A 21,930-nucleotide genomic window follows, 5' to 3' on the forward strand; every position below is an offset into this window, starting at 1 on the left:
CGGGACCAGAAGAAGAAAATAGTGCAAAATCCTCCGTGCATACCGATCCATCCATTCATGATCGATCATTTCCAGTCCAATCTCATATTCTCCGGGTGTGTGGTCCCCTATTCCAGTGATGATTCGGTGGGTTTCGCTTCGGGTGGTTTATATTATGTCTATCACTCACTCGTTGTTTCTCTTTTACTGCTCGGATCACCATCACGTTCATCATGCTCATTGCTGTTCCAGAAAGGGGTAAAGAAGGAAAAAAGAAAAAGGTCAAAGTTAAAATCCGAAAGAGCTGGAAACCTTGAAGACTCTCCTGCGCTCAACAAGCGAGTTGATTTGCTGCAGCTAGCCGTCTTTATCATCCCTACGGTCCTATAGTTCGGTACGTAACCACATAGTCCCAGATGCAATAATGGATCTACGGCCAGTCGATCGGAAACCCAAAGAAGATAATTTTTTGAATCATGAAATTCCATCTCTCCCGATTTTCGTCCCCACCAGGTACCGTTGCAGGATTCCAGGAACCTCTTCCCCGAAGACCCCGTCCTTACACTAGTGAGCATTGGCAGCATGCAAACCGCCTTTTGGCTGCCGTCCCGGCAACTTCGTGAGAATTCCTGGATATGAACAAATGCAGGTTAGCGGAATCCCCCTCTCTCCCTTCTCCCCCTTCGCCGGCGGGGAAGAATATCGGTCTGGAATTCCTCAAACAGGCCATGACCATGGAGTCGGTGAGCGCTGGCCATCAAGTTTGGGCAAATTCCTCTTGATACGGCGCACGTTGTCGGGGGCCAGATTTTCCCTTTGTTGATTCCTTGACCGCTTCTATATATATTACACATGGCAGTAAGAAACTGGACTGTTGGGCTTCGTTGGTCCCCACCGGCTAGTAAGGGCAAGAGAAAAAAGGAAAATAAATCCAGAACCACTCCAAATTGAAAGAAGAAAAAAATTAGAGTAAGAGAGAGGGCCACCGCCCAAGTTCGATCTTTTTTTCAGTTAGTGTTGTTTCTCTCTCACATTTCTTTCCCTCGCCCACTCTTTCTCTCCCTCTCCCTCTATCTTTATTATTTTATTTTATTTATTTATTTTATTTTATTTTTTTTTTTTTTGTGTGTGCGTGGAACTTCTCGACTTCATGGCGGAGTATTTTCTGTGCGGCTTCGCTAACCTGGATTTAAACCTAAGCCTGCCTCAGGCTAAACTAATTTACAATGCATAAGTCGACTTCTATCCACTCACTAATAGGTTCTAGAACAGCTTGTAGTTAAACATCTGTGATTCACCAAATGTATGTTGTAGCCCGTCACTATCTCCTCAAAATATTCTACATAGCTTTGATAGAGCTGAACCATGGAATCTACCCGTCTGTCCACACTTGAGCGAGTGGCGTTCCATGGTTCACACCCGCATGTCAGATGTAGAGTCGTCTCCAAAGAACGACAGGCGTCTCACTGTAGTCAGCGGGTGAGACCAACTCGGTGTGCATTCGCTTGTCTCATTCTCTGTGTACTTGGCAACTCGTAGGATGCTTGCATGGGTGGGTAAATAATGGTTGATCATATATGTGCTTTTTGGGCACCTAGTGAGATAGCCATCCAGGAATTATATATTTCTGTGTGAAATAGCTCGCCAAGTATGAGCAGGTATCTATAGAATGCCTGCCGCATATACTAAGCTACCAGGATGTATATTTCAATGACCTTCCTTTTTCTAACTCGGTCTAGTTCTTACGATGCAAGTGTCGAATTTTGAGTGTTGTGTTCAGCTCTTTGTCTTGAGCAACCTAGTCGTACTCGATATCTAGAAGAGGTTGCTACATGTTTCAGACAACTGAGGTATCCCGCTTTCCCCCAATCGTTACTCGCTCAGGTACAAAGTATGCTAATAATAAGAATACATACGTACATAACGTTTCACAGCATAATAAATACCGTCTTGTGAAGAATTTACCACACAAAAGCAATCATTCACTAATCAAACAGGTGAACGCGTGGAAAACCAAGACAAAAAAAAAAAAAAAAAAAAGAAACACAACCACCCCACGGCAAAAACTTCGGAACCACCAACACCAACACCAACCAACCGGTTCGCTAATCACCGATATACGTCTTCCACTCCCCACCAGAAACGGCCGATTGGAACCAAGGAAGGCTTCTGGAAGAGCATTCTGCGACATCCGGCACAATCTCTGGACCAACCGTCGTCTCCCGGGAAGTTGGAAAGGGGGGCCGGAGCAAAGCCAAAAAAAAAGGGGGAGGGGCAGGGAGAGCGCGCAAACTACAGAGAAGAGAGTTCCACTGATTCAGCCTTGAGACTATCGAAATTTCCCTGGTTCATTTCGGATGCATGCTCGCTCGCTTGTCTGTATGGGGAAGGAACTAGACAAGGTATCATCCGGAGTATGTTGGTTTGACTATTTCTTTTTTTTTTTTTTTTTATTTATTTTTCGGGATGGGTTTTTCGTAAGGGGTAGTGATCGGATGGACCTTTTTGATCCGATAGGTTTGTACCTGGGAAGGATCCTGGTTGTTGGTGTGAGACATGGGTTTTTATCTGGGAACCGTAGTTATTTGCCGCTCCGTGGGTTGCGTCGTGGACGTTTCCTGTGTTTCTGTATACTTCGAACCTATCGAACTTTGAGGTTCGTACGGAGTTTTGGAAATAGTGTACTCCGTACGATGACCTTTTGCATAAACCATTCGTATGGGCCTGACTAGCACAGCCCATCGATTCACTAGATAGATAACACTGCCCCATAGCCAGATTTGATCCTGTACCCATCGCTTTATTTCTCTAGTAGTAGTCCCAGTAACTAACTTAGGCAGCCGTCGTTTCCGTCAGGGGGATCTACGATTAGTTAATAGAGCAACGGCTACATCGGCACTTCACTCAATTTCGTCTGCCCCAGTCACTCCCTCGTGCGAGAGATTGTCAATTGAATGTGAGGGGCTTTCTCTTCCCCTCCTCCTCGCCCCTCTCACGATGGGGTTCCCCTTGCTAGTTTTCTGTCTATCTTTGTGTGTGCTCTTATCGGTTCCTCCGCTGATTAACTTTATATTGGATGCTGCAAGGAGGGAGATTACGGTGTATATCAGGTTCGGGCTTGGGGTGTCGTGTCTCGGGACTTTTTTTCGGCTTTGAGGGGTTCTGTACTTGTCTTGCTTTGGTGGATTGTTGACTTAGGGTCTCTTGTGGGTGTTTCATGCTCCCAGGGTTTGGGTTAGGCTTGTTGTTGCTTGGATGTGGTGTGCTGGGTGACAATTGTCGGAGGGCGCGAAATATACTTCATGATATGTACTCTGGAGTAGGTTGTCAATCGTAGTATGCAAGTAGTATAAGTATGGAAGGTAGTTAGAGGGGTATAGCTCAAACGTAGAGATCTCTAGTAAACTATCGGCATCACCGATGTATATATATAGTCCATCTTGGTGTCGTGATACGGTGGCATCTCACCCTGCAGATATTCAATGGCTCACCATACCATCCTAGAGACTTTCTACAAAGAATACAACAACCCCTTGGGCAAGATTCCATGGTTCACAAGATACATACATGTGGAATAGTACGCAGTCTCCCTCGAGCCTATGAGAACGCCTCAGTAGCCATACAAGATAGTCCGCAGCCGACACCATTTCAAGGAAACCTCAAGTGGAAGATACATTGGACTATGCCATTCAACTAGAGAGAGCCTCTTCTTCAGCTCTTCTCTCGTCCTTTGGTAGTGACGACGTACTGTCTGTCCATAAAGTCCCATTTAATGTTCCTGTCAGCTTATGATTCAACTAGGTCACCTCCATCGTGGCGCACCATCCAGTGTTAGAATGGTGAATGGTGCTAACCAACGCATATCTCTACCTGTGGATCAGAATACAACTCCAAACCGAAAGGCTCATGTGCTCTAAGCCCCAGACCGCTCTAATTTGAGCCCGGTATACTCCGGAGTATGCACTGTATCCAGTGGGACTATACAAGATATCGAACATTTCGCCGACGATTCCCCAGAGCCAAGCATTAGCGTTAGACATTCTCTCAATGATGTCTGCCAGAGCTAGTTCTCCCTCTGGGCATGCTTGTATCAAGTATACGACTGCTGCATGAGCTACTCAGTGACCCAGGGACAGTGCATAGTCGGTCATCACGCCAGAGGACGGAAGCGTAGGGCTATATAGAACATCGATGACGACGATCGGGGATGCATGTCTACTCAATAATATGAAGAGACGCCGGTGATATCTTGGAACATGTTACCAGGATGAGACATGGTCGTGTGACTTCTATTTATGGTTGCAAGCTGCCGCTCCCTCGGTAAGTAGCCAAGGCGCTTTTGATACTATTCATTGTTTAACTTATTCTTGTCGTTGGAGACATATAGGGCCTAGTATATACCGTACGCAGTGTTACTCTGAGGCTTGGGCCTGTTAGTATCTTGTAGTAAGTCTGCCATAGTGTAGATCCGTCGAAGCTGCTCACAGAAACGGGGTTGCATCGAACCGATGACAGTGAGATGGAGGGTGTAGTTTATCATTCTCTAGTAACCACTTGCATAGTGTACATCTATGGCTCTGCAATATCATGAATCCTGTCCTGGTCGATGAATTCTACGAGTCAACCATCTACACTTTCGTTATAACACATACTATCAAAATATATCGTAGGCATACAAAAGATATAGATATAGAAAACACCACTCCAAGCAAGACCACCCACCACACAACAGATACTCTACCTACACTACACTTACCTCCCTCTCTCACCCACTCACCCCCTCAACAACCATTCCCATACTTCCAAAATCCCCCAACCCCACAATCTCGTATCCCCACCCTCCCCACCCCGAACCAAACCCGATATACCATACCTCCTTTGCCACCCCAGCTCAACACCCGGTCCCTTCCCTTACCCTTCAAACACCCAAAATTGGGAAAGGTACAAAATAAACCATCCAAGAAAACTCAATACTTAGATACAACCCCTCTTCGCAACCAACATTACCAAACATATAACGCATGGACCACCGAAACAATGCCATGGTCTCAAGGTTAAGGCGGTCAAAGCTGCGCAGGGCAACCACGGCCGACGTCAATGGCGTGGATTCAGCGTGTCAAAGTGAATGCGAAACAAGGCCATGCGGAAAGTGTGTTTTGGTTCGGGGCGTCGAAACACGTGGTTTTTGGGGTCAGTGCTGGGGTTTTTCTTGGGTCGGGTGGGTTTGGTTGTTTGAGGGGGATTGGTGTTGTTTTGATATTGGGATATGGGGATATGGGGATCGTGGGAGACTAAGGAGGGGATGTGATGATTGTTAGGGTTGTTTTTGGGAGATTGGTGGATGGTGATTGAAGGTGTGTCTGCTGGGGAGGAAATGGTGGTTTTGGGATGATGTTGTGGATCGAGGTATACATTTACTAGGGTGGATTACTGTGGTGAATTACTTCCGTGGGAATTTTGGGTTTACGTTAACTTTCTGTCATGGGGAAATGAGATTTCTGATTGAAAGTACGAGTAACGAAAGTGAATATTTCATACTGATGGGTTGGTCCTGAGGGTACTTCTGATGCGATATCCTGATATCTTCCCAGCAGGGCCAAAACGGTGGGCTGGAGGCAAGGAGCGATAACAAAAACTTGGAATGAGATCACAGGATCAAGATAGGCCGAATATATTGGGGCCAGTTCTCCAATTTGAGAGATCCAATTTCCATTTCAGGGATGTAGTTAGCCACCGGATTAAGATTCCGGTTGGAAAGGCACAGAGATACTTCCTATCTATCCATATATCACAAATGAAAGCCTGCAACGGCTCAATAGGAGATAGGGTCTGATAGGACTAACTTTGAATGCCGCAAAACATCGCCCTATGTGGCGTCTGACAGCTCACCTGCAAGGTGGTATGACTTGCTTTGACGTTGCGTTGTGTGTCAAGTGACTCGCGGATTTCTTCGATATCGGTTCTGCGAATCGATAGCGGTTGTTTCAACCGGTGAGATTGACGGTTGTGACTGTATATGACATGATCAATGGGGAATATTACTACTATATTGTGGAGATCACATGTGGTGAAGATTGGATATTGAAGTATGTTCAGGAATCTCAAAATTAAGGTAATCCGAGAAAGGAAGTCCGACACAGAAACTTTGCTCAACCGCCAATTATTATCGCGGATCACACAAAGAAGGTTAACTAATTAACTAATAGTAACGGCTCACAAGTTCTAGAAATCCCCCAAACCCCCTGATCTGCCGCACATATCGTCATAAGTGGTACAGTCTGTACGGTCTCGGCTTCGTTCCTTGGGAATCAACACGAAACTCCAGTAACAGGGCTGTCCAGGATTACATCACTTGGTTCTGTTCCGTGGGTAAGCTCGTATATAGGCGTGTATAGTCGCTTCTCCGAAGAATGTCGCATGGCAACTCTATACGTGATTGATGGACGGGCGACGGTGTGGGGCCCGTGTGAGTAAGCTATTATCAGCATAGTTTAATAGGGCATTGGCATTGGCAGATTTAGAACAGGTGCCGTTTCATTGTGAATGGTTACCCATAATCGTAGTTGAAGACTTGGACTCGGTAGTTACTATCCGAAAATGTTGAGTGGCACCGCGGTTGATCATGAATTGGGTGCCTTCATGCGACCTGCCGCCCATAGAGGCAAATCATGGCCTATACATCGCATCGAATTGTGATTAATCCTCCGGGAAGATACACGCACAGGACAGTCCCCATGCGCATGCATATCACGATAGGAAAGCGGAATACCGAATAAGACCGGTATGGTTCATGCGTTGAATTCCAGACCTCTCAAGGTTCATGGATGACTATGTGTTTGATACGCGGTCTTGTAGGTCGACGGTGGTGCAATCGTGTCTCCCGCGCGTCCATACGGTGTGGGAGTGATAGCGGTTATTGAAGTAATACGTAGTAATATATATGATTCTACTAAGACCCAATTCATTTCGTAAAGTCCCCATCAGTCGAGACTGTTGCGGAGTATTTTTGGAGTGCAACGCGAGCTAAAATTCTCCACAGGAAATGGGGACAACAAGTGGCTGAAAATACAAGTCGGTCAGATACCAAAGATTACCAATGAAACGATCCTGTCTTTTTCTTTTTTAGTAATTTCTTTTTACTCTTTCGTTCTTTTTTGCAGGAGACATGGAAGCAGGTATTATGGACAATATAACTTTATATGGAGTATCTACTTTCGCCTACAAAATAATATCAAAACCCCCATTTCCTAACTTTATATATTGCATAGCCAGCCCAATCATATCCGCCTGGAAAGTCAAGAGTAGCGGAAATGCAGCCGAGACTCCCTAGGTTCCAGCCTCTTTGTTCCGAGAACCAAGGCTCCTCCGTACAGACGCGCTTTTAAATCGTAGAGTGACCCATTCAGAAAGATGGAGCAATGAGGGTTGGATGTTTGTGGTACGGGGAACTGGTTAGACTTTTTAGCGACCAGCAAGCGCCTATCAACGCACCAAAAGCGACAGTTTATGCATGGCCCGTAAAGTCAAAAGGTCCAGAGGGCTCGTGCTGGCTGCTGGTCCGCGTCTCCGTATCGACCTTATTTAGTTTCGTTACCTGTAATCTACCAGGTACTCCATACGTGAGGCTTATGGCCTACACAACACGGGGCGCAGTAGTGACTTGGGGCAATTTATAGCCCCCAAGCTGAATGTTTGTGGCAAAAAAAAAAAAAAAGAAGGGAAAAAAAAATTAAAAAATTCATCCCCAGCCAACAAGAGTGCATCCCTACACCTTGCCCGATATTATTGTTCCCTATCAGCTGAATGCAGGTGGAAAAAGGTCCAAGAATAAAAATAAAAAAATGAACAAAAGGTGCCCCTCTCAACTTTCGTTGACCGGCTGTATCAACCGCGGGTAGGTTAGGTCTCTTAACGGGTAACTGAAGTACAAGGAAATGGACAGGTACGGTAATTTAGGTAGGGTGGTATTGAAAAATTACAGACTTACTTTCCGTAGTGGTACCCTTCACAGTAGCAGTAATCGGTGGACGGACCAGGCGGTATTGCAGGTTGTCACTTTCCTCCACTCACACCCAGTCCATCTGCCCACCAACCCGAATGGACGGACTGTTGCGAACCTCCCCTAAAACTCCCTGAGACCCTCTCTTTCACTCGCTCTCTTCCTCTCCTGGACGGTCGGTGGTCTTTCGGTCTCTTGCTCTCCTTTTTCTTCGATTTCCACATCCTCAGTGTTCTTCACTCTTCCTTTCAGTCTCACATTGAAACAAAGATCTACGCTGGACGCCATATCCGGGTCTCCATTTTAACCGTGTGTCCTTGCCACTTTTATCGTTATCGCCTTTTACCCTGCCACCACCCGTGCGGTGAACCCACTATAGTCTACTACATTTCTCCCGCAGCGTGATTCTGCAACCAACCCGCACCGCATTCCCCTCCTAACGGATCCTTCGACACTTGCTTGCCGATCTAGTCATGACCAACGCCTTTCGTTAAGCTCGTCCAGCCGTTTGTCGCATGAGACGTAGCGTACTGATTACCAGTTTATCTTGGCTCCCTCCCCCGCCCCCTACCGTCTCCCATTTTATCTAGTAACTACCAAAGTCAATTGGAATGTACGACACCCGTTTGGCAGAGCCATTGGTTATCGACACTAAATCGGCGCTGGCGACTAAGACGGGTACTACTATCACAACCACGTTTGCATTTACCGAGGAGCAGGCGTACACTCCCACGACTGCCCCCGGGAGTCGCAGTCGTGGAAGCAGCCTCTCTTTCCACTACAGAGATAAGAGTGTCGATCAGTCGCCTCAAGCACATCAATCACCCGTCAAGATGACTGCCACTGGACGCTTTACTCCCAGCCCCGAACCAGCACCTGCGCTGTTTGTGCGGGCCATGTATGACTACGATGCCGACGATCATACCAGTCTAAGTTTTCAGAGAGGTGATATCATTCAGGTTCTGAACCAACTGGAGACCGGCTGGTGGGACGGAGTGATCAACAATAGTGTCCGGGGCTGGTTCCCTAGCAATTACTGTACTATCATTACAGACCTCAGCGAGCTCGAGGAGCATGTATCGAACGGGCGTGAAGATGGAGACGTCAGTGCGGAGTCTGGCCTGGGAGAGGAGTATGAGGAGGACCGCGAGGAAGACGAGGTTGACTCTGCAGGAAATCCGCGAGATTCGCAACCGATACTGCCTATTGAAGGCACAGGACCTCCCAATGAACAGGAAGAGGCCGCCTTTTGGATTCCACAAGCGACCCCCGATGGCCGTTTATTCTACTTCAACACCCTCACCGGCTACAGTACCATGGAGTTGCCGTTCGAAAACCCGTCTACGAACGAAACAGGTCCTTACGATCGCAATAACTTTTTTGTGCCCAATCAGACTAGACCTCCACCAGAACTGATGGCCCGTGGTTTCGAACGAGACGAGGATGACTATGATGGCTCCGCATCCGAAGCGGAGGGTGAATCTCTGATGCTTGCTTCTCAGGATTCTATGTCTCGGAGACGACAGTCCTATATCGACGGCGTATCCCCCGCAACTTCCATGGATTCCTTACACCTACCGTCTACCACCAAATCGATTAACGAAGGGAAGAGCTCATTTCGAAGCCTGTCTAAGGCTTACAGTCTTGGTACCGCTGCTAGCAGTACTACATCGCTTTCGGACAATTTCCACAGACCTTCTATCTCTTCGGAAGCGCCCTCGCATTTTGTTGACGATGGTGCATCCGCCCCCCTGACGTGGCCATTGCTCGTTGATAACATGCGCAACGCTGTCGAGACCTATCGCCAGACCTTGTTGAACGGTGATCGCTCCGAATACGTGAGAAAGGCCGAAGATATATCCGACCATCTGCGTATGCTTCTGGCTGCTGGTTCCGATACCACTGACAACCACTCCGGAAACCCGTCGATTATCTCAACAAATAAGGCTCTGTACCCTCACTTCAGGGATATGATGTCGAAATTCTCCAAACTAGTGCTCTCATCGCACATTGCTGCGGCTGACTGGCCAAGTCCGGATTCCGTCAACAAATGCTTACAAGAGGCGGATGGGGTTATGCAAGGAGTGTATGGTTATGTCGATATTGCAAGACAGCAGCGTGGTGACTTCATCCGGCGCATCATCCCGGGATTTGTGGTAGGTAGCTGTTCAGGCGGCGGCTGGCAGAATAACGGTGTCACACTCAATGATTCAGGCCCGACGTCGTTCTTAGACCAGGATGGAGCCGACACTCGAGTTGAACCAGCGGTGCCACTCGATGCAGCGCTCTTGGATCATATTGACATTCTGCGGAGGTCATTCGTTGGGAGCATTCGCCGACTGGAGGAACGATTGTCGCTCAACCAGAAGAAGATCGTCACGATTGCTGAGCATCATGAAATCGGCGATTCTGTCTCTGCCGCTGCTATCAAGGTCATCGAACAGTTTCGTCCTTGGATTTCTTCTGTCGAGTCGATCAATCTGGCGCCCTTGGGTACCAGTTTCCAAAACCCGCAATTGGTCGATTTTAGTTTACAGAAACAACGAGTTTACGATGCGATTGCCGATTTCGTCCTCGGCTGTCAGGCCGTCACGAGCCCCCTGGGCGATGAATGGGCTGAGTTGCGCGGAGATTCTCTCGAAGATCGTCTGAACGCCGTGCGAGGTGTTGCTAGGCAACTTGAGAATTACGTTTCTCAAATCGGATTCTCACTGTCTCTCCTGCTTGAGCAGATCCCCGAGTCTACTGCAGCTTTCCGTAGCGAGAGTCGTCTGGGTCAGGATAACGAGGGTTTGAAGGCTCTGCATAGCCGTGCGGAATCCCAGGCTAAGATCGCGGACGAGTCAATTGGAATCCCGTCTTCTTATTCCGTCAATCCCCCACATGACAAAGTGCGGCGTAATATGGATAAGGCACAGAGATTCTTCGGACAAGCTCCACCTTCTGCAATCACTCGAGAGCCAATCCGGGAACCTGTCCGGGAGCCGGAAGAAACGCCTTGGTTCTTGAAGATGGATCATGAAGGCGAAGTATTTTACGATACCAAAAACGATGTGCCTACTTTGAAATGTGGCACGCTAGCAGGACTAGTGGAGCACCTGACTCGACATGACAAACTTGATGCTTCTTTCAACAATACTTTCCTCCTTACCTACCGTTCCTTTACTACCGCCGTCGAGCTCTTCGAGCTGCTAACCCAGCGATTTAATATCCAGCCCCCGTTCGGTCTAAACCAAGAAGAGATGCAGATGTGGATTGACAGGAAGCAAAAGCCCATTCGATTCCGTATAGTCAACATCCTCAAGAGCTGGTTTGAAAACTTCTGGATGGAACCAAATGATGAAGCGCATATGAAGCTTCTGGAACGTGTCCATGCTTTCACCAAAGACTCTATCGCTACTACGAAAACACCTGGTACGCCTCCATTGTTGACGGTTATCGAGCAACGTCTTCGTGGCCAGGACACGACTGTCAAGCGGCTTGTTCCTACGCAAGCGGTTCCTGCCCCGTCTCCTATTATCCCGAAGAATATGAAGAAGCTTAAATTCCTGGACATTGATCCAATAGAATTTGCTCGCCAGCTTACAATCATTGAATCACGTCTTTACTCCAAGATTCGACCTATAGAATGTTTGAATAAAACGTGGCAAAAGAAAGTTGGGCCTGACGAACCGGAGCCTGCGACTAACGTGAAAGCTCTCATCCTTCATTCCAACCAGCTGACAAATTGGGTTGCGGAGATGATCCTCAGTCAATCTGATGTCAAGAAGCGTGTGGTTGTTATCAAGCACTTTGTTAATGTAGCAGATGTATGAAGATTTCCCCACCATATTGACGGCTATTGCTGACAAAAATAGAAATGCCGTGCCCTGAACAACTACTCTACACTGACATCTATTATCTCTGCCCTCGGAACGGCACCGATTCATCGACTTGGCCGGACATGGGGCCAAGTTAGTGGCCGCACGTCCACAATATTGGAGCAAATGCGTAAACTCATGGCTAGCACGAAAAACTTCGGTGAATACCGTGAAACTCTGCACTTAGCAAACCCGCCATGCATTCCATTTTTCGGTATGAGATTAGGATTGATCGACATAATCCCACCCCTATCCTACGTTTTTTAGCTGCGGAGACTAACCTCAATTTCCTAGGTGTTTACTTGACCGATTTGACCTTCATCGAAGACGGTATTCCATCTCTTACGCCATCGGAGCTGATCAACTTTAACAAACGCGCCAAAACCGCGGAAGTAATCCGAGACATTCAGCAGTACCAAAACGTCCCCTATCTCCTGCAACCCGTTCCTGAACTGCAGGATTACATTCTCAGTAATTTACAAGCGGCGGGCGACGTGCATGACATGTACGACCGGAGTTTGGAAGTGGAACCCAGAGAACGGGAGGACGAGAAGATTGCGAGGTATGCTACTACAGCAGGTAGAGACATGAGCACCTTGGCTATTGCGACCTTGGCCATGTCGATGCGATAATGCTTTTCCTTTAATTTTTTTTCATGTGCACCTTCCCACTTGATGCCCTTTTTCATGACCTTGTGTGTTTGCTTCGGTGTTAAGGCCTGGTGTGGCGATACCCATATCTTTTTTTCAGATACTATTTCTCTTTGAAGGACGTCTTGATTGATTGATTGATTACATGATGACTAACTGTGTTCTTCCCAACGCGTAGACTGCTGTCTGAATCGGGCTTCCTGTAAGCCGGCGAACTCCGTTTCTCCGTCGGGGTATAGATTGCGATACGTGGAGATCCCTGTCCTAGCATCCACTACGCACGTGCCGAGTTGTTACCGCCGGCAACCCGACAAAGTTTATCACGAGCGATCACCCACGCCAATGGCTTCCATGCGAGGTGATTGGCGGCGATAGAATCCCTGGCGTTTACCACGACTCACTAGAACGACGCCGTCTATCATCTATGCGACCGTGCGAAAGAAGGATTAGTCGACTACGGCCTTATCAAATTGCATGACGCGGCATGTTGGAACCTACCTGGGGTCGAACTGCAAGACATCCTTGCGCTGCTCGAGAGTGCTTCTGCACCTTTACTCCAGCCGCACTCCAGGATTCCTCGACGCCTCCTTCAAGCTATTCGTTCTCATTTGACGCGACGTTCATGTCCATGTCGTTGGCCAAACCGAACGGTTACGGTCCGGGCGCCATATGATCATTTGATCATCCTGAGCATATTGTCTCTGGTTGGTCTATCAACAGCCTGACAACCAGAAGAAAATTTTTTTAGAAAAAAAAGAATAAAAAGGATAAAAAGGACAAGTTGAGGGGACTTCGAACATTATACGAAACCCCCCTGACTTTAGCGCCCCACAGCTACTTGAATCGCATGTGATAGAACGATTGCAGTGGAAGCTTGTGATACCCTCGACCTGTTGTTGTTTATTGTCTTTTATCTTCACTTTTGCGGACGAGACCACTCTTTACCTTCAGACGCTACCAACTCAACCCTTGCACGGCTCTGCTATTTCTTTTGTTCTTTTTCGCCTTCACCTCGGCGGTCTTACAGTCCCTTGATCCTTTCTCTATCTTACCATTTACCTGCATATATTCTTGACCCTCTCGATCGTTTTGTACAGTGGCTCGGCCCGTTTTCCTTTTTTTTTATATAAGATTGTCGTCCGTGTCTTGGTTCCCCGGCCTCATGATAAGGGTTTCCACGGGACTGTGGTCTCGTTCACGATTGATAATGATACGTCATGACATAGGATAACATTGTATGTTGTCCCAGCTTTGTACACTCCATGTGTCCTTTCTGTTCTTGTACCTACCTGTTTAACTACGAAGGTATATATCTTTCGTCTTCTGTGTTACATCCATGGGAATAAATTGTACAAGAAGAATGCGCAAGTTTGGCCAAGATATCTCGTCGTAATTCGTCGTGTTGCTCAGGGGCATTAAATACATATGGGCCCAGAAGCGCCTTCGACACCGAAAACGCTCGGTAGAAGTTTAACACCCAACGTAGAGTCGTACCACCGTTCATAATATCTGTTTCTCTTGAAAAACTGTGGCTGTTTATGTCTCTGCTTTGTTATTCTCGCCGATGCCTTGGAAGAGCTTCATCTTGACTTCAGCTGCCAGGAGGCCCTTCACTTCCTCCGATACAATTCGCTGCCCATCTCGCACGACTTTCTCCAATTGTTGATCTTTGACAGTAGTGGTCCCGCCTCGTGAGGGATTGCTTTCAATACTGCGCGCGGCCCGTCTAACTTTCTGGCTAAGATCCATCATCTGTTTGCTACCATAATCACGGGTGGTAAATAGAGGGCTCTGGCTGAGGGTAGCCACCCAATATTTGTTCCACAGAAGTGACAGAATTTCAGTATCAAGGACGCTCTTAAAAAGCGATACCTCAAGCGAATAGTAATGGGATGCATGCGCTCCAAAGTCCTCCGCTTTGTTAAGCGGTACGGTCTGGTACTCATCATCCTCTTGCTCTTCCTTGGGTGGCGTATAATCCTTAGGGAACGTTCTAAACGCCCCGATATCTACCTTTCCCGCCGAAATGGTCCGCTCTGGATCAATGACCACGGCAACAAACGGCCCGCCGAGCTGCTGCATATCCTGCGTGGTGACATCAATCCCCGATAACCAGCAACCATATCCAGGGTGACTGTGATACCAGCCGACTGCATTTTCCATCCGTCCCGCATCCCGACATGCCTGGAGATAAGACACCATGTATTCGTTTGCTTCGTCTTGGGCGTTCACTCGAGTCTCTGTTCCTTCGACTGGGAGGCGAAATGCATCGGTTACGACAAAGGTTTCTGGCAGGATGTAGCCTTGCATTAGGCCCATGACTTCGAGAGATCCGCCTGAGCGTGCGTGCATCACCATCTTCAGTAGCGCGACAGCGGAGATCCTTATCGATTTGAAATAGTGGGGGTCTTTGGCCCATGGGCGCTCCGCGCTGAGGGCTTTGTGTGTTTCTTCATCGTACTGGTAGAGGGCGTCTCGTTGGGGATCTATGAGGCTGATGGCATTTTCGAGCTCTGGAGTGGGAGGGGTTTATTGTTAGTAATGGATGTTGTCTTTGATAATATCGGGGTAATGCTTAGTACGAACCCCAAGACTGCTGTGCAGCCTTCTGCATGATGTTGAATGGGTGGGGTTTTTGACAATAGGAGATGATGGGCTGTGGGGTTTAAAGGAAAGAGGAGTAGTCTATAGCAGGATTTGCGGGATGAGGAGTTAAAAACAAATGGCTGACTTTGGTGACGTCTGATCTATCAGATCTGATCTACTTTAAGCAACCGTTGGAGTCCAGACGTGGAGAGGGCGGTGAGTAGAGTCATGGCAGAACGGGGCGGTGAGGGGTTAGGTGGACTGTTGCTGGAGTAACGGAACGCCATCAACAGGGGCCGGGAGGGAATCTCGATCGCGGCTGCACCTCAAGGGAGCGGCACTATTATTATTGTTCCATCCCATCGCATCACTGCCTCAATTGATTCCTCTTCCCCCTCTCCACCCTTGCATACGTCTGCAAGTGCTCAGCTATACATAAAGCCTGCGGGTAGCCCCTTGTTCTCGCAGATGACATCCGACCTCTGAGTCAATCGTTTGCTGTTGTTGCAGATTCACGCTGGTGGATTTTGGTGTCTCACAGCTGCAGTGCTGAAGGCGCATCGCCGCCAGAGACTACATGATCACGAAACCTTAAAGGCGTGAACATACTCTCGTTATATTTCTTTTGTTAACTTAAAACGCTGGCATACGCGATGGCCGTCGACACCAGCTACTTGACCACCCAGGTCAATAATATTGTCGCTCAGCTGCATGGCATCTATGATGAGATCGGTGTTCCGAGCCATGAGCGCGACTCTCGAGAGGCGGAGGTTGGCTTACTTAGCACTTCCTTGTTTGTCAACTGATACTAACAAACAACTATAGCTTTTCAGTGCTCTGTCCGATACTCTAAACAATCATCTCAAGCTTGTTGACAAGTAAGTTCTACCCGTGTTTCAGCCCGACGGAAAAGTTTCTCGGATGTTAACGGAATCAATAGTGAGAAAAATGAGATGACAGAGGAGGCGCGACAACTCATAATTGCAATCGAGCAAATGGAGGAGTCTCTAGAGGATGAGAAGGCCAATGGCGAGTATCAGCTGAATCGCGATGACTTGCGCATAACCTATCCCCTCAAACGCTGTCTTGCGTTCCTCCGCGAGAAGCATAATGCACTCAGCAAATTACACCACGAGCGCTTCGAACAGGTCAAGAGTATGTTATACTGCCGCTAATGATCGAATGACTTGCTAACGACATGTAGAACTCGTTGTGGCTCTCGAGTCATACTCATCTCACCTCGAAGCGTCTTTTGTTACCATTGCTCTTCCCCCTACAGCACCGGGATCTTCGATATCGCCTAGTTTCAACTTGTCTCGCCAATACGTGGATGATCTGAACGACGAGTTTTCACGAGTTTACGAAGAATACGAACGACGGTTCGAATATGTCAAGACCACTTGCGAAGAGATCATCAAGCTCTGGGCCGAGCTCGGAACCCCTCAGGCCCAAACAGATTCCAACATCGTTAAGCACTACAAAGAGTCCCCCGAACAGCTGGGACTTCACCAATCCGACCTGGCCCATTTGAAGGCAAAGCGAGAAAAGCTGTTGGAGGAGAAGAGAAGTCGGGAGCGCAAGATCGCAGAGCTTAGAAATGCCGTGGAAGCACTTTGGGAGCGCTTTGGCGTTGAGGAGTGTGACAGAAAAGCGTTCCTCTCGGCGAACCGCGGCTGTGGTCTCCGTACAATCAACGAATTTGAAGAAGAATTGGAACGCCTCAACGAACTCAAGAAACAGAATCTACATCTATTTGTCGAAGATGCGCGATGTCGACTGCAAGAGCTCTGGGATAGCCTCTACTACTCAGAAGAAGAAATGCTTGACTTCACTCCTGCCTTCTCTGACGTTTACAGCGACGCTTTGTTAGAAGCCCATGAGGCAGAAATTACCCGGTTGGAGGCATTGAAGGAGCAGCGTGCTTCAGTACTGCAGCTCGTAGAGAGGCACCGTAGCCTTCTAGCAGACAGAGAGGCTCTGGCCGTGTCAAGTCAAGATGCATCTCGTCTCATGGCGCGCGGAACCAGCGGACAAAGACGTGATCCAGGAAAGCTTCTGAGAGAGGAGAAAATGAGAAAGAGGATTGCTAAGGAGCTGCCTAAGGTGGAAGCGGATCTGCGGAAAGAATTAGAACACTTCGAGGACGAGTTTGGCCGGCCGTTCCTCGTTCATGGAGAAAGATACCTCGATGAGCTCACTCCAGTCGTCGCCAAACCTCCGCCTCGTTCTAAGACGCCTTCTGCCGGGCCAGGAAGTATCAGGGGAGGATCTATGAGGCAACAACCTCCTTCTCGTCCTGCTAGCGTGATGAGAGGGCCTCCTCCTCCCCGGTCTGCTACGAAGACCCCTACTGGAAATGGTTCAATGAAATACAACACCATCGGACCATCCCGAGCCCCATCCCGAGCCGGAGCTAAGTCTCCCTCAAAGATTCCCGCTCGCGTCCCCTTGAGCAACATGCCTCATGGGAGCAATTCGCCCGCACGCAGTGGCACTCCAGGCCTTTATTCTTCTAACACAATGAACGGCAAAATCCCAACTCGTGCTCCGCCACCAAGGATGCGAGCATTGACCGGCGGAGAATCACGAGATGAGCGAAGCAGTTACTTGTTCGAGCCTCCACGAAGTGCTAGTGCACTATCCAACGCTTTTGTTCGGCCAGTCAGCCCGGAAGATGTCTATGACGATCGGAACCAACGCTCGTTCATGAGCTCTTCAGCTTTCTCACAGCGATCTACTGGCTTCTCTCAATCAACACAATCCTCAGCCTCATCCTTGTCCGTAAATTCCATGGGATACCCACGACCGAATCCTTATCTGCAGCGTGCTCCCCCACCGGCTCCGAGACAAGTGTCAAATGCGTCAACCGTCAACACTGGTAACTCTGGATCGGAGAACTGGGAGACATTCGACAGTGGGACTGAGTCCGAAGCCGACGCGAGTGACGTTTATTACGCCAAGCTTCGTGCTGCCCATGGCAAGCGAATGGCCCTTGACGACTTGGCAGGAAAGAAGCCCAAAGGCATCCGAAGTGTGAGCCCTGACGAACCAGCGGTAAACCCGAATGTCGTCCGTGTAGCGGGGAGTGATGCTGGATGGACAGATGACCTAGAGCCTTACTAGAAAAGAAGTCCATTGCTCAACTAAATCGTTTTGGCTTTTCTTGCTTTCTTCACACAGGCACTTCCGGAAAGACGGAATTACGAGACCACTGGATGTTGACGATTCTATGATTGCTCTCGCAATGTTTAATTTTATCTTGACCAGGCTGGGGACGCTGTATAATGGTTGAGCTCTCTGGTGATTTGACAGGCCTGGGCGATCTGAGTGATGTTGCTCTGGCGCCGACATTAATTTCTGTGTTTAAAATTTTGGGATTATACCCTGGTTATGTTTTCGCTTTTTTTCGTTTATGGTGATCTTTGCTCTTAAGCCCGCGAAGCCTGTTGGCAACTGCAGCAACGATGGGATGACAACGAACGAAATGACTACCATCTAACTGTTCAAAGAGACGGGTTACCTTCTTGTATTATGCTTGGTTTGTACGTTTGATAATGAACTCATTTTCCACCGGAAAAAAGTAGATGTGGATAGCCATTGACTGGACGGTCCATTTACTATTTATGCTTAATTCGCCATTAGGTTTGATTCTTCTATTTTGCTTTCTTCTTGTTATTTGGTGAGGCCGTCTCCAGCCCTCTCTTACAGTTCTTTTGTGTACGAGTCATACATCATGTTTTCCGTTTGTTTTGATATCAGCGCAGCGCAATGGTTTGTTGGATCTCATATGTTAATTAACAATACACTTTGTTCTTCGAAATGATCTTGTCCGTGTAGTATATGTAGTACCTAATGCTCTCAGTTTTCGTAAGCTACGCAAAAGTAATCCAAGGCTTGCTGTCATCGATATAGTATGGTCCACATATTGCACAGCTCGAGTTCTTTTTCTTCGTTGTCAGAACTACCATCACCCATATAAACCGGGATTATATGGGACGCTTGTAGTGAGTGGTGCGTGATTTTGGTTCTTCCACTGTCTGTGCTTGGAACCGTAGGTTTTAGATATCACGCATTGGTATCATCGATCGGCCATAGGGTCAGTAGAAATGTCGACTACTGTGCCGATAGTTGCCTTGAAATCGGCGAAGCCCATGTCAACGCCCATCGCAACGCAGACTGCGCTTATTACCTGGCCGACATTTTGTTGGGTACAGCCCTGCACCACCCCCTCGTCCCCCACTGCAGAATGTTCGATATTCATAGTGGCTGGCGTATCTTTGGCTCCGAGCTATCTAATCACTGAATGCTGCAAAGGGTTGAAGATCCTCCTCTTCAGCCGTGGTGGCTATGAGATGTTGCGAGTACCTTATCATGTTCCATAATGACCTCCCGAAGCAATTCGACTGAGGAGTTCCTTATATTACCTACCGACTGGTCGCATAAAAAACATAAGCCCTGAGATAGGCCGTATAAATAATGTTTCATCGTCTTTGCAGTCTAGTGGAACTCTTTTACTGTCATTGTCTCCCATATCACGACCTTTTTCTCGACCTGGGTCATCGAAGTATCCACCACGATTCCTTCCTCCAATAGTCTTGATGCAGAAGGTATTTTTGAACCTCAAGAGACTTTAGAAGTGAAAAAAGAATTCTAGCCAGGAGGCTGAATATACAACCTTATGTAAGCTCCTGCGATTGTTTCCCGTCCTGCTTGTCCCTGACGAATAAACCCTTTCCCTGATAGGGTTTCAGCGATCTTGTATGTCATCAGCCCCTAGAAGTCAAAGTTGATTTTCTTGATCTTTTTCTGTGGCCCTGTTATGTCTGAGCCAGTCATTTTAAGTAATCTTCTACCTTCGGTTATAGATAGGCATCCTGCCTGTGACAGGGCTATACAATAGCCTCTTCCCCTGCCAGAAGCTTAGGGAAATTAGCAGAAGCGGATCACTTTTGATCCAACTAGCCGCCTGTTTCCGGTTGTTTTCTTGATGATGCCAGGGGAATATTGTGTAGCAACATATACGGGGTTCCTTGTGGATTGACTAATTACCACTTCCCAGGTAAGTATATACTCCTTTTCCAATCCAGGATTTATTCTTGCAGATATCCTTAAAGGGAGCTTGCTCGGACTGTCCCCGTGACTTATCTTTCAATAGAATTGCCCCGTTATGCCCTCCTAGTTGGGATGAAGACGCATAAATCCCATTGGTATGCGTCTGTGAGGATTGCCAAAAACAGTAATATTGGACTTTTCCGCGTTTCGTCGTGCGACTTGCGCAGCATACATGTAACCTAATGTTAGCTAGAGAGCTTCAGTGTTCATGTAGTCAGAATGACCTTCACGATCCTAAGCCTTCATGTTAAAGGCCGCCGGGGTCGAGGTGGAAATACCGGTCCCAAAGCAATTAGTCTTTCCAAAAAGATGATACAGGGCATGGGCTTGGAGACCCGTCAAGCTCAGCCTTTCTATCTCATACTCCTCTTGCATTTCCTTCTCCTTTTTCTTCGCCTTCTCCTTTTCCTTCTCATTCTTCTCTTTGTCGACCATCGTTACCCAAGCATCTGATAAGTGGGTGTTCTGAGGTGACCCGCCTCATCTTCGCCTTTTTGGATTTGGACAAGCCGGAGGGAGAAGAAGGAGCCGGGAGGAGCAGAGGCAGTGGGGGGGGGGGGTGGGGAGCAGCGTGGGGATCACAAGTTCGATGTCTATTTTGCAACCATACTCCATACTTAAGCTTGTCATTTCTTCAAAGTTAGATCTTCGACTCGACATCTCCATAGCTAGGCGATTGCAAAGATTCCCAGCTTCACTATATGAGCCTATCGGCATATAGCGATTGAAACTTATGCTATAACCCAGCCTGAGAACTGTAACGTCGTCTAGATACTTGCGAGTCTCAGAATCTATATGATCACTCGGATGCTGTCTAACAAATTCCTGTAATAGCAGCGCCAACAACACAGCGGGGTTCAGCGGATGAAGTATTGCGCACTCAGTACAGCGTGACAGTCACAGCTGCTTCCCTATATACCCTAGTAATTGGGGCAATCGCAAAGTGACATGTCTTGCCGTTTTGACCTCCTCTATTATCAATTGACTTGCTGGTCTCTGTGTTTGGAGTACCAGATGGAGTAATTGGATTCCCCATTCGAAATGACTTTTCCAGACGGAAATGGGGTCTCGAACCCCAGGCGCATTCTTTGAGCCTAGAGTGATTTCGTCATGTACCCATGTTCCTTCCGAGTGAGTGCCTATTTGGCCTCCACCTGTATGGCCAGGGTATAAGAACTTATTCTCCTCATCTTTATACCACCTGTCACCTTCACTTGGTTGTATGATCCTTAGTGCCCTTTCCTTTTTACCCTTCAGTCACGTACTAGCAAGAACGTCCTGCCATCAACCGTACATCTTGATGCCATGGCCGTGGATAGGTGCCTGTACATAGGTTCTCGCCTGGGCTTTCTTCGCTACTACGCTTTCTCCTAGCACCTTCATGTCGTCGATCGATTTCACAGTGTCAAGATCAGTGTAAATATGGACTTTGAGTCCACCTGACTTTACAGCCGCAGTGCAGTGGCACTCATCTGGGTGGACCTGACCGGTTCTTGTCATAGTCTTCGTGGTATGAAATGAGCCCCTAAGAGACAGTTAGGGTACTTAGCTGTCTTTCGTGGTGGAGGACAGAATATCACCGGAGTAGATGGGCTCCTTTGTAACATAGTTTTATAGTCTGGTAAAGTAGTGTCTAAGCATCAACTCGACCGTCTGTATTGCCCTTTCCGACTGACCGTCGGATTGTGGGTGCCATGTAGTGGAATGATCCCAGTATTCTCCTAGTCGGTGGAGCATTCCTTTC

General features: G+C 47.8%; 7 protein-coding genes across 7 annotated transcripts; 4 read left to right on the top strand and 3 right to left on the bottom strand.

The window, feature by feature from the left end:
- Positions 1–4,246: 4,246 nt before the first annotated feature.
- Positions 4,247–5,104, top strand: F9C07_2107058 (uncharacterized protein; the record flags this gene model as incomplete). The annotated part of the gene is made up of 4 exons (XM_071509019.1): positions 4,247–4,299; positions 4,390–4,425; positions 4,542–4,920; positions 4,958–5,104. 4 exons carry the CDS (start codon positions 4,247–4,249, stop codon positions 5,102–5,104), a joined length of 615 nt encoding a protein of 204 aa, XP_071366667.1.
- Positions 5,105–7,820: 2,716 nt separating this feature from the next.
- On the top strand, positions 7,821–8,105 carry F9C07_10426 (uncharacterized protein; the record flags this gene model as incomplete). The annotated part of the gene is made up of 2 exons (XM_071507414.1): positions 7,821–7,873; positions 7,976–8,105. 2 exons carry the CDS (start codon positions 7,821–7,823, stop codon positions 8,103–8,105), a joined length of 183 nt encoding a protein of 60 aa, XP_071366668.1.
- A 484-nt stretch (positions 8,106–8,589) lies between these two features.
- F9C07_2067766 (ras guanine nucleotide exchange factor domain-containing protein) lies at positions 8,590–12,470 on the top strand (the record flags this gene model as incomplete). Its single annotated transcript, XM_071508728.1, has 3 exons — positions 8,590–11,787; positions 11,836–12,052; positions 12,106–12,470. 3 exons carry the CDS (start codon positions 8,590–8,592, stop codon positions 12,468–12,470), a joined length of 3,780 nt encoding a protein of 1,259 aa, XP_071366669.1.
- Positions 12,471–13,247: 777 nt separating this feature from the next.
- On the bottom strand, positions 13,248–15,564 carry F9C07_1586885 (COP9 signalosome complex subunit 5). Its single transcript, XM_041292336.2, has 2 exons — positions 15,075–15,564; positions 13,248–15,001 (listed from the first exon to the last, which is right to left on the bottom strand). The coding sequence occupies exons 1-2, from the start codon at positions 15,100–15,102 to the stop codon at positions 14,025–14,027; spliced, it is 1,005 nt and encodes a 334-aa protein (XP_041146733.1). The 5' UTR covers positions 15,103–15,564; the 3' UTR covers positions 13,248–14,024.
- Positions 15,281–18,898, top strand: F9C07_2159604 (microtubule associated protein). Its single transcript, XM_041292325.2, has 4 exons — positions 15,281–15,844; positions 15,900–15,952; positions 16,015–16,229; positions 16,279–18,898. The coding sequence occupies exons 1-4, from the start codon at positions 15,728–15,730 to the stop codon at positions 18,195–18,197; spliced, it is 2,304 nt and encodes a 767-aa protein (XP_041146734.1). The 5' UTR covers positions 15,281–15,727; the 3' UTR covers positions 18,198–18,898.
- Positions 18,899–20,665: 1,767 nt separating this feature from the next.
- Positions 20,666–20,852, bottom strand: F9C07_10424 (uncharacterized protein; the record flags this gene model as incomplete). Its single annotated transcript, XM_071507413.1, has 1 exon — positions 20,666–20,852. One exon carries the CDS (start codon positions 20,850–20,852, stop codon positions 20,667–20,669), a length of 186 nt encoding a protein of 61 aa, XP_071366670.1.
- A 618-nt stretch (positions 20,853–21,470) lies between these two features.
- F9C07_10423 (uncharacterized protein) lies at positions 21,471–21,882 on the bottom strand (the record flags this gene model as incomplete). The annotated part of the gene is made up of 2 exons (XM_071507412.1): positions 21,471–21,711; positions 21,863–21,882. 2 exons carry the CDS (start codon positions 21,880–21,882, stop codon positions 21,471–21,473), a joined length of 261 nt encoding a protein of 86 aa, XP_071366671.1.
- Positions 21,883–21,930: the final 48 nt, after the last annotated feature.

Source organism: Aspergillus flavus, chromosome 4, assembly GCF_009017415.1.
Source record: "Aspergillus flavus chromosome 4, complete sequence".
Taxonomy (NCBI): domain Eukaryota; kingdom Fungi; phylum Ascomycota; class Eurotiomycetes; order Eurotiales; family Aspergillaceae; genus Aspergillus; species Aspergillus flavus.

Bases quoted from the DNA above. Each gene is read 5' to 3' on its own strand.
- F9C07_1586885 (XM_041292336.2), bottom strand. From the start codon at position 15,102: ATGCAGAAGGCTGCACAGCAGTCTTGGG. The intron at 15,002-15,074 runs GTTCGTACTAAG...CTCCCACTCCAG, and splicing joins GGCTGCACAGCAGTCTTGGG to AGCTCGAAAATGCCATCAGC.
- F9C07_2159604 (XM_041292325.2), top strand. From the start codon at position 15,728: ATGGCCGTCGACACCAGCTACTTGACCACCCAGGTCAATAATATTGTC. The intron at 15,845-15,899 runs GTTGGCTTACTT...AAACAACTATAG, and splicing joins GCGACTCTCGAGAGGCGGAG to CTTTTCAGTGCTCTGTCCGA. The intron at 15,953-16,014 runs GTAAGTTCTACC...CGGAATCAATAG, and splicing joins CATCTCAAGCTTGTTGACAA to TGAGAAAAATGAGATGACAG.